This window comes from Xenopus laevis, chromosome 1L (genome assembly GCF_017654675.1).
Source record: "Xenopus laevis strain J_2021 chromosome 1L, Xenopus_laevis_v10.1, whole genome shotgun sequence".
NCBI classification, from domain to species: domain Eukaryota; kingdom Metazoa; phylum Chordata; class Amphibia; order Anura; family Pipidae; genus Xenopus; species Xenopus laevis.
Window position 1 is genome coordinate 10,222,360 of NC_054371.1, and position 11,938 is coordinate 10,234,297.

General features: G+C 44.6%; 1 protein-coding gene across 1 annotated transcript; it reads right to left on the minus strand.

Annotated features, from left to right (window-relative positions):
* Positions 1 to 2,212: 2,212 nt before the first annotated feature.
* Positions 2,213 to 11,938, minus strand: smyd5.L (SMYD family member 5 L homeolog). Its single transcript, NM_001092166.1, is given in 13 exon segments — positions 2,213 to 2,978; positions 3,738 to 3,808; positions 4,049 to 4,143; positions 5,151 to 5,207; positions 5,923 to 6,029; positions 6,111 to 6,181; positions 6,357 to 6,419; positions 6,983 to 7,087; positions 8,705 to 8,774; positions 9,057 to 9,178; positions 10,181 to 10,320; positions 10,684 to 10,792; positions 11,822 to 11,938. Coding segments are annotated over 13 exon segments (1,263 nt in total). The 5' UTR covers positions 11,915 to 11,938; the 3' UTR covers positions 2,213 to 2,818.

Consider the following 11,938-nt stretch of genomic DNA (forward strand, 5'->3'; position numbering starts at 1 on the left):
GCTAAATAAATGTGCCCCTAGGAGAATGATGTAATTTGCCATTTCTAATTCATTGAGTGTTTTATGTATATTAAAGGGGCATATTTATCAAGGGTCGAAGTTCGAAGTTAAAAAAAACTTCGAACCTCGAATTCAAAAAGACCAACCAAATAGAGGTCAAAGGTTTTTGGGGGTCGAAGTGGTCCGTATTCAGCCTACTTCGAATCGTACGATCAAAGGAATAACGCCTTCGATCTACTTCAAGTTCAAAGTTTTTCCACCAAAAAACTTCGATCTCTCAAACTCAACCAATTGCCTCCATATAGGTTCTAGGAGGCGCCCCTAGGCTAAAACAGCACTTCGGCAGCTTTTAGGTGGCGAATGGTCGAAGGCGAAGTTTTAAAGAGACAATACATGATAAATTTCGATATTCGAATTTCGAAGTTTTTTTCAACTTCAAATCGAAGTTGGACTATTCCCTAGTGGAAGTACACAAAAAACAGCTTGAAATTCTGTTTTTAACTTCAAAAATTTACCTCGGCCTTTGATAAATCTGCCCCATAGTGTTCTATGTCTATAACATATATAGGTGTTAGACTTTTTGATCACTATTTGGGTGTATAAATATGGCACCTTTGAGAGAGATTTAGGTGTACCAATATGGTACCTGTGACCTTATGGATGAGGTCTCTGTTTGCACAATATATACTTTCAATTTTGATTGTTTTTTTTATCTAGCAATTTGATTAGTTAATTGGATAATTGAAGATGTTCTTTGATTGGTGCACATATGTTTAAGTATTGTGTATAGATAGTCTTTGTAACAAGAAACGCGTAAGGCTGCATATGAGGACATCAAACTTTTTCTACTCTATTTTATTCGCTTGGTGGAATTTATGCCTTTATTTTGAGTGCCTACTACACATGTTTTTCGGTTGATCCACTCCCTTTGCCGAGGGCTCAGAGCGGTGATCCATTTATCCCTTTTTTATTGCCTCTGTCCCTGGGAAACAAAGTATAGCCGCTGATATTAACGGCCCAGTCATGTGACTCATTCAGCCATGTTTCGGCCACAGCAATCACATCATATTTTCCCTCCAGCACCAGCACCTCCCTATCCTTAACAGTAACCCCCAACCAAATCTCCTCCCGATTTTCCCTTCCTTTGCCCAATATCTCATCTAAGCTGTTTTCCACTGAATCTTTTACTGAACCCTTCTCCCCACGCCTAGTTTAAAATCTCCTCCAACCCTCTAGCCATCTTCTCCCCCAAAACAGCTGCACCATCATCATTGAGGTGCAGCCCATCCCTAGCAAAGAGCCTGTAGCCGACTGAGAAATCAGCCCAGTTCTCCAAAAACCCAAAGGCCTCCTCCCTACACCAATCTCTCAGCCTCGCATTAATCTCCCTACGCTCCCGCTGTCTTCTAAAGGAGGCCATAGACATAACAATTACTATCTTTCTTGCAAAAGATGTCTCCAGGAAAGATCATTTATTTCAATACACACGTATAGAGCTGAATCATCAGATATACAGAGAGAAACAATAGAATTCTACCTGTATCTGACGATTCAGCACCAACAATGGCCAATGTTTGGGTCCCTTCAAAATCCTGCCTTTCCTTCCTTGCACTCCCCCCAATACCCGTATTAGAGACACTGCCCCCAGGTGCTCTGAGAGTCAGTCTGCTCCATACATTCCAGGTCAGAGTTTTCCTCCCCAGTATCTTCAGCCATAATGGCAAATCTGTTGTTTTGGACAATCTATCGTCCAGCCCCCCTATCCTCTCCCCTACTTCCCCTCGTAACTATCACAAACCTTCCTCCCTCATTAGCTTTCACTGCCCCTTCTCCTCCCCCCACTACAGTGGCCCCTGCCAGTGGTTGCTCTGTGACTCTCCTTTCCTCCCCCACGTTTGCCTCTGCAAGTTCCCCCCTTAGAGTCTGCAGTTCAGATTCCAAGATGAAAACCCATCTCTCACATGTAAATACTGCTCCAACACCACATACATGTGCCACACACTGAGTGATACCAGCAAACCCACTTGCACTCATATTTACACTGGTACTTATAGTCTCCCAAATGCAATTCCTCACAAACGCCTTTTTAGTTTTAAATGCCTTAACGCTGCGTAACACTTAATTCACGTGCAACACTAGATCACATGCAACTGTCACTTTGCAGCTCCCACACTCGCTGTGCAGACAGAAACTTTTTCTCCAAAACCAAAACTGTTTCTCCAAAATGTTGTTTAATTTCCATTTTTTGTTTTACGGGGTGTTGGTGTTTGGCCTGACATGGGCTAATTATTGTTCCTGAGAGGAGCAGGCAGTGCAGAGATGAAAGTGCCTGTGTGGTACTGAGCTTGGCCGTATTGGGCTGGAGGGAGGAGGGCATGACATAAATAAGGAATCTAGTTGCACAACAGCTGGTGGGATCTACAAATCAAGCAAAATCATTCTGGACAAACAGAAATCCTAAGAGCGGTCTATTGCTGCACCCCCCCCCAGGCTGCAGACAAGGGTTACGGTTGGGCAGTGACATGCAGACCAGCATAGAGGGGTCACTTGGCATACAGTATAGGGCTGGAGTCGTAGAGAAGTAGATGAGGTCCCCCCACAAGCTGGGGCAAATGGAACATTCCAAGTGCAACACAACAAATGACAGATAATGAGTGTTTTCCGCCGGCACCTGGCTCTGACCAATCAGAATACTCGGACTGGGAACGGCTCAAGTGACAAGAAATGGCAGTTGCAGAGGGTGGAACAGTTTGGTTTGGTCTATTGTATGTAGATGTGAATGGACGCGGCGGAAAGGGACGGAGACAAAGTTCTCATTTCACACGTCCGTCATCTCATCCTCCAGCTCTGCATCCTCTGGTTCCCCTTCCAGCTCAGCGTCATCCTCCTCCTCCTCTTCTTCTTCCTCGGATGTGATGTCGGGCTCATCAGCTTGTGCTAGGCACTTGGGGCAGGAACACATGAATAGGTAGTTCTCCCTGGGCAGAGACACAACAGGACACGGTTACTGGGCAGAGAGACAGCAGGACAGGGTCATTGGGCAGAGAGACAGCAGGACAGGGTCATTGGGCAGAGAGACAGCAGGACATGGGTTACTGAGCAGAGAGACAGCAGGACAGGGTCATTGGGCAGAGAGACAGCAGGACAGGGTTACTGAGCAGAGAGACAGCAGGACACGGTTACTGAGCAGAGAGACAGCAGGACACGGTTACTGAGCAGAGAGACAACAGGACAGGGTCATTGGGCAGAGAGACAGCAGGACAGGGTCATTGGGCAGAGAGACAGCAGGACAGGGTCATTGGGCAGAGAGACAGCAGGACAGGGTTACTGAGCAGAGAGACAGCAGGACATGGGTTACTGAGCAGAGAGACAGCAGGACATGGGTTACTGAACAGAGAGACAACAGGACAGGGTTACTGAGCAGAGTGACAGCAGGACAGTTTTACTGAGCAGAGAGACAGCAAGACAGGGTTACTGGGCAGAGAGACAGCAGGACAGGGTTACTGAGCAGAGAGACAGCAGGACAGGGTCATTGGGCAGAGTGACAGCAGGACAGTTTTACTGAGCAGAGAGACAGCAGGACAGGGTCATTGGGCAGAGTGACAGCAGGACAGTTTTACTGAGCAGAGAGACAGCAGGACAGGGTTACTGGGCAGAGAGACAGCAGGACAGGGTCATTGGGCAGAGAGACAGCAGGGTCTATAGACTGTATATCTCTAATGATGAGACTGTGGTACCTGAGAATCTTTTGGCGGCTGTGTCGGCTGCGGTCCCTCTGGCAACAGTCTAAATAACTAATGCAGATTTCCTAGAGAGAAGCAACAGCCATATAATGGTATTGTACTGGCACAATAGAATATGAAATATACATTATAAATAAATAAAGCCCAGTGAGGGGCTCCTGCATGTGCAGCAGTCTTGTGTTAGGTCACATGGACACTGCAGTATAAATATTCCCTCTACTTTATACACATGGGGTAGAGCTGCCATATTGTTTCTGCTAGAGAATAAAGTTGGGGTGAGTCATTCATGAAATGCAAAACGTTACCTCTCCAGGCTGGATGTCTTCCAAGGCAGTGAGATGGAGGATAAAGTTGTTGTCTGGAAAAGATGCCTCTGCGTTTGGCACACAGCTATGGTTACCTGCATGAGAGTATGAAACTTCTTCACTGAGATCCACCTTCCTTGGCTGCTTCATAGTATACCCGAATACTTCCCTGCTGAATTGTGCTTAGTACAGGGAATACCTATGCTGCCATAGTTTTATGGGATCTCTCTGTACAGACTATGAGCAAACTTAGGGGCTGTTCCTGCTGAATTGTGCTTAGTACAGGGGAATACCTATGCTGTCATAGTTTTATGGGATCTCTCTGTACAGACTATGAGCAAACTTAGGGGACTGTTCCTGCTGAATTGTGCTTAGTACAGAGGAATACCTATGCTGCCATAGTTTTATGGGATCTCTCTGTACAGACTATGAGCAAACTTAGGGACTGTTCCTGCTGAATTGTGCTTAGTACAGGGAATACCTATGCTGCCATAGTTTTATGGGATCTCTCTGTACAGACTATGAGCAAACTTAGGGGCTGTTCCTGCTGAATTGTGCTTAGTACAGGGAATACCTATGCTGCCATAGTTTTATGGGATCTCTCTGTACAGACTATGAGCAAACTTAGGGACTGTTCCTGCTGAATTGTGCTTAGTACAGGGAATACCTATGCTGCCATAGTTTTATGGGATCTCTCTGTACAGACTATGAGCAAACTTAGGGGCTGTTCCTGCTGAATTGTGCTTAGTACAGGGAATACCTATGCTGCCATAGTTTTATGGGATCTCTCTGTACAGACTATGAGCTAATGGTGTTTACCTGCACTAATTATTCTATTTTCACCTTTCTGTAGCTGTATAAGAGGTAATAAAGAAGGTTGTGGGCCGGCAGCCAGAGAACAATGGCATCCAATGTAAACAGGTTTAGTCAGTAGAACATAATTATTTACCTGTGAATATTCCCATTGGCCTATAACAAAATGAAGGGCCCCTCCATTGATATTAACATAGAGGGAGGTTGTATCTACACAAACGGAGTAATACATTCCATAGATATGAATGAGTCCCATATGTACTGCACTACAGACACTGTTAGCACTCACAGCAGCTCTGCAGCAGGTACAGCCCAGATCCCTCGCAGTTTAGAAACTCCCCCGTCACTGGAATGAAGAACAGAAGAGCGATTTAGAGGAAATCACTAGCTAATGTCATTCTGAGCAACTTTCCAATACACATTTGTACCCTCAAAGCACTGCGTAACTTGTCGGCGCTATATAAATAAATGATGATGATTCTTTCTGTGTCTGCATGAGTTTCCTCCCACACTCCCCAAAAACATACAGGCAGGTTAAGGTTCTACGGTATTATAGAATGGATGATTCAATTGGCCTTTTTTTTATAGTTTCTGAATTATTTGCCTTCTTCTTCTGACGCTTTCCAGCTTTAAATGGGGGTCACTGACCCCATCTAAAAAATAAATGCTCTGTAAGGCTACACATTTGTTAATTTTTATTACACATATTTCTATTCGGGCCTCTCCTATTCATATTCCAGTCTCTTATTCAAATCAATGCATGGTTGCTAGGGTAGTTTTGTTCCTAGCAACCAGATAGCTGAAATTGCAAACTGCTAAATAACTCAAAAACCACAAATAATAAAAATTGAAAACCAATTACAACTTGTCTCAGAATATCACTCTATGTCATACTAAGGGTTAATTTAAAGGTGAACAACCCCTTTAATGGGCTGATAGGTTTTTAGGAGGAAGTTTTTTCTCTCTCTCTCTCTTGTCTCTTTGCTATGGGCTGTGTGTCATGTCAAACCAAACTGTATTACCTTCAAATAGGGAATAGACTGTTCCCCCTGTATAGTTACCTTTCTCTATGTCCTTGTACAGTTGGTCTATGAGAGCGTCCAGCTTTTCCCTGTCCCGAGGTGGGAGCTCTAGAGCGTCACAGGCATGAACCCATTGGCTCAGAGAGCTGTAAGGAGACAAATGTCAGCTAGGGGGCGCTACAACTCACACACTGCTCTTTTGGGGTTCACTGGTCTGAGTGTCTCACCTTGTGCCAATCCCCTGCCCATTAGTTCCAACCAGCGCAAAGAGAGAGCGGAAACCTTCTGGAGTGAACCACTGTTGGGGGGTAGAAGGAAAATGTCAGCCAATGAAATAATAGGAATTGGCCCCACTAGGGTAGGTCCAACCCACGATTGTAATTCATGATATACAAATATGAAGCAGCAACCAACCAGCAGCCACATATATAAGAGGTGGAGCCTGAGCTGCTGTCCATCTGTCATGCACTTACCCGACTCATACGCTCCTCATACAGGGCGTCCACGAAAAGTCGCCGCAGCTGATCAAGTTGCCCCTGAGTATAACAAAGTATTTATACACAGGTAATGTAATATATAATGTACAATAACCTGCAGCATATGTACAACACTAAGTGCCAGCAGTACTGAAAGGGTTAACCCCGTATAAGGAAACACAGACAGAAGCAGGGAAGGGCCAGGGAGGGTTAAGTTTCATATATAAAGGTTCTGTTACAGCACAAGGCTCCCACTTAAAACACCCATTTAATTAGCAGTTTAATGGCACTTTTTTTTCTCTCTAAAAGCAAAACTTTTTTTTATTTTTTATTGCTAAGCCTTGACTTGTCGCTGACAATAACGTAAAATGCAAAATAATGTAGCTCTGGAAAAGTAAGGTTTGCTTTGCATCAGTGTAGTTAAGTCTCTGCTTCCTGTCTGACACCAATTCAGCAGCACTGTGTTGCTTTACGGCAGAGATTGCAGCAGCGCATGAGGCTCACAACACACATAGAAGGATGAATGAACCAATCAGCTGTGAGTGGGAGAGATAAAGCTTAGCGGGGCCCGGGGGAGCAAGACAGGGGTCAATTTAACCGTCAGGGATTTGCGTTGCTCTCACCTTAAACTTCTCTCCCAGCAGCTTATGGACAATCTCCTCCTCCTCATTGGCCGTCTTGTTACAGAACTGGGAGAAAAGGTGCAGCCACCAGTCCTTATCCTGGGCCTGTACAGGGGGCAATGAGATAAACCATCAGAGATCCCTGATAAACAGACCCCTCCCTGCTAAGAGGGGTAATTGCAAGAAGCTTCAGAAAACATATTTCTGACACTTGGAACAATACACCAGTGTATCCAAACATTTTTCGCTTTGCACCATGGGCAATCTAGATTTCTACAAGGAATAGAGAGAGTTATAGTTCCTTATAGAGGTGGTGACCTAACGCAAAAATACTTAAACGTGAGGTTTTGGGATTTTCACTCTTGATACCAGGTTACCGAAAGGTACGAATTGACTTGAGACTTGAGACAGCTTTTGTATATTATGGGATCATGTGATACCCGAGCCATATGTCTGACATTACTGACATTCCTTTACGTATAGGCCAATATGGATGTCATTTATACACATTTATATGTATATTTCTACCTACCTTTCTGCACTTTACTATATACTATTTATATACATATCAATCATGTTCTTGTTTCCTTTTTCAACAATCTCTCAATATTCTAATGTTTTTAGAAGAAATAAGTTTTATCTTTTTGAACTTACGTCATTTTATTTGCTTTGTGTAGCCATCCATTTTGGATATGTGATCTTTAAAGGGATACACATCAGTTAATGCTGCTCCAGCAGAATTCTGCACTGAAATTCATTTTTCAAAAGAGCAAACAGATTTTTTTTTATATTCAATTTTGAAATCTGACATGGGGCCAGACATATTGTCAGTTTCCCAGCTGCCCCGAGTCACGTGACTTATGCTCTGATCTGTTTGATCTTTTGAGAATTAGATTTCATTGCAGAATTCTGCTGGAGCAGCACTATTAACTGATGTGTTTTGAAAAAAAAAACAAAAAAACATGTTTTCCCATGACAGTATCCCTTTAAAGGGGTGGTTCACCTTTAAATTAACTGTTAGTATGATGTAGAGAGGGATATTCTGAGACAATTTGCAATTGGTTTTCATTTTTTATTATTTGGGGTTTTTGAGTTATTTATATTTTTATTCAGCAGCTCCCCAGTTTGCAATGTCAGCAAACTGGTTGCTAAGGTCCAAATTACCTTAGCAACCATGCATTGATTTAAAAGAGTATATGAAATATTAATAAGGAAGGGTCTGCATAGAAAGGCAATAACAATAAATTTGTAGTCTTACAGAGCATTTGTTTGTAGATGGGGTCAGTGACCCCCATTTGCAGGCTGTGAAGAGTCAGAAGAAGGCAAATAATTAAAAAACTATACAAAATAAATAATGAAGGCCAATTGAAAATTTGCTTAGAATTGGCCATCCTGTAACATACTGAAAGGTAACTTAAAAGTGAACCACCCCTTTAAATCTGTAATTGGATTGGTCAGTTCCCCCTCTTCTTCTCTTCTCTCCCATTAGTGTTTGGGTCTTTAAATAGTGATGTTGTAACTGTCCAAGTGTCTTAGGGAGACGAAACGCGTAAGGCTCAAGGTGATTGTTTAAATAAATATTTAATTATTTTTTTTTGACTTACTAGAGTGCCCTAAGCCTTTCTCACATTGTAACTGCAAGCAGGACTTTTAACATGACTCACGGGTGAAGAAGAAGAAAAGGGTCACGTGTTTAATGACGGTATCCCGGAAGGAACATACCTGTTTAATAGTGCCCACCATCCGTGCCATGAGCATGATACTGGCAGTCTCAGGAGGGTAATGCATATTTCTGAATGAGTAAAAAGAGCAATTATTTCTGTGTCTGTAGTATCACTGTCATTTTAATCAAAACCAATGTTCAAGTGATAAACTTGTGCTCCTTCAAGTCCAGTTTCTCTTCGGTGCAACCGATTGGCTCATGCTAGGAGACGGGGGATTCACAACATGAGTCAGGCGGTTGCGCCTTAGACAAAAACCCTCAAAGAACAACTTTAGAAATCTTGAAATATCTTGAAAACAATAACAAAAATAAAATATAATGACTGATCTGGACAGGGTGACGGGCACTTACCTCCAGGCCTCCTCCAGTTTATTGAGGGGATGTGCCGGGTTATCCCTGGAGGTCCCAAGGCAGAGGATTTGGTGGTACTGCTCCGCAGCGGCTTTGAGACACTCGGCACTGCAGTACGTCACCTACATGAGACGAGTAATAGGCACAAACATTACTGGCATCACCCAAATCTGTTGCAATATATTGTATGGTTGGCACCACAAGGACCTTTAAGGGATACTGTCATAGAATTTTTAAAACGCATCAGTTAATAGTGCTGCAATCTGACATGGGGCTAGACATATTGTCAGTTTCCCAGCTGCCCCCCAGTCATGTGACTTGTGCTCTGATAAACTTCAGTCACTCTTTACTGCTGCACTGCAAGTTCGAGTGATATTAACCCCCACCCCCCAGCAGCAGAACAATGGGAAGGTAACCAGATAGCAGCTCTCTAAGACAAAATACAGCTGCCTGGTAGATCTAAGAACAACACTCAATAGTAAAATCCAGGTCCCACTGAGACACATTCAGTTACATTGAGTAGGAGATACAACACTTGATAAAGGGCTTGTCCCGAAACATGTTGTACACTCCCCAATAAACGGATTTTTTGCAGTTTGACTGCCGCTTTGGATCTGTTCCACATCCATACTACAGTTCTACATACAACAGCCTGCCAGAAAGCAGTTCCATCCTAAAGTGCTGGCTCTTTCTGAAATCACATGACCAGGCAAAATGACCTGAGATGCACCTACACACCAATATTACAACTAAATACACTTGCTGGTTCAGGAATGACATTTTATATTGTACAGTGAATTATTTGCAGTTTAATTCAGAAATAAAAACTACACCATAAAAATCACGGCAGAATCCATTTAAATGGGCATATATATATATATATATATATATATATATATATATATATATATATATATATATATTTCAGCCCCTGTATTTGCAGACAAGTGAATGTGAATGTAGAAACATGGGGAGGCTGGGAGAGGATTATACCACTATAACAGGGGGCACAGCAGAAATTCATTGACTGGGTCTCTCCATACTTTCTGCACGTTCCCCCCAGACTGAAGGTGGCACAGCCAATAGGAAAGAGCCATCAGGCAACACATGGAGGGAACACTGACCTGGCATCGCGGGCATTGCTGGTGCAGTCCATTTCGGACCGTGCAGAGCTCTGGGTATGGGAGGAGCACGTGGGCATTTCCAGACAGTCTCTGGGCATTCTCCTCGGCGGTCTCGAGGGAGCGCAGGCAGTGATCACAAGCTGTGGAATGACAGGCCAGAGTTCAGGACTTGCAGGGAGATTCCAGGAATTGCACATATGAAATAGGTGCAGCTCTGACAGCCAGGCCCAGCCACTCGCTAAATGACTGCACCTCCCTACATGGCCGCTGCTTCCCTAGCCCTGGCATTAGCCAACTCATCAGCCTTTATAGCCGATGGATCTCTCTACGTCAGACAATGTATCGGCAAGAGAGGTTCTTACAAACCCAATATATCATGACCCTTCTCCCCTCTTGTACAATCACAGCACCAACACAACCCTGATGGGAACTCACTGCCCACAAGAGACAGACCCTCACTCATCATTTCCCGAAAACCCACAGCAGCCGGGGGCTAAACTCACCCCGATACCGGTACAGCGCATTCCACTGGAACTGGGACGATACCAGCGGCTTTTCCTGGAATATCGTCTCCCCTTTCCGTATGGTCCGAATAGCGAACAGACCTTTCCCCTAAAGGGAGACACAAGGGCAGGTAATTAGCAGCAATACCTCCCCCCTCCTCTAGGTGTCGCTGCACATACTCTGTATTGTCACTGATTGTATAGGATATATTGGACTGGTCTGCTCCTAATACATTCACTGGCCAAGAACAAGTACAACTGGAATAAATTATACACACATTACTGATTCCCACACACAGATCTGATTGTACAGAGAGGAGTCACACCCAGATCTGATTGTACAGAGAGGAGTCACACCCAGATCTGATTGTACAGAGAGGAGTCACACCCAGATCTGATTGTACAGAGATGAGTCACACCCAGATCAGATTGTACAGAGATGAGTCACACCCAGATCAGATTGTACAGAGATGAGTCACACCCAGATCAGATTGTACAGAGTGGAGTCACCCCCAGATCTGATTGTACAGAGAGGAGTCACACCCAGATCTGATTGTACAGACAGAGGAGTCACCCCAAGATCTGATTGTACAGACAGAGGAGTCACCCCCAGATCTGATTGTACAGAGGAGTCACCCCCAGATCTGATTGTACAGAGGAGTCACCCCCAGATCTGATTGTACAGAGGAGTCACCCCCAGATCTGATTGTACAGAGGAGTCACCCCCAGATCTGATTGTACAGAGGAGTCACCCCCAGATCTGATTGTACAGAGAGGAGTCACACCCAGATCTGATTGTACAGAGAGGAGTCACACCCAGATCTGATTGTACAGACAGAGGAGTCACACACAAATCAGTGGATCACACAGGGAGCTGCAGGAGAATGGGAGTCACGTGGGTGAAGGAGACACATTGGGCCCGGGCCACTCACTGTCCATTTGTTACTCACACGTGACACTAATAGTCTCCAAGGTTAACCCGTGTCTCTCATATCCCTCCTCTCAGACACACGGGCCCCGGCTCATAAGCCGCTTTCTCTCCCTTCACTCCCGGCCTCTCACAGACCTCGTCCCCCACTCTCTCCCGACCCCGCTGACTCCCAGCCCGACGCTCCCGCTCTCTCCCGTTCCCTGGTACCTTCCCGCTGCTGACAAAGCGAATCTCCACTGTCCGACGCGCCGGCTCCTGTTCAGCACAAAAGGCGAACACGTCGCACATGGAGGCGGCCATGATGGGAGGGACCGTGACCCCGCC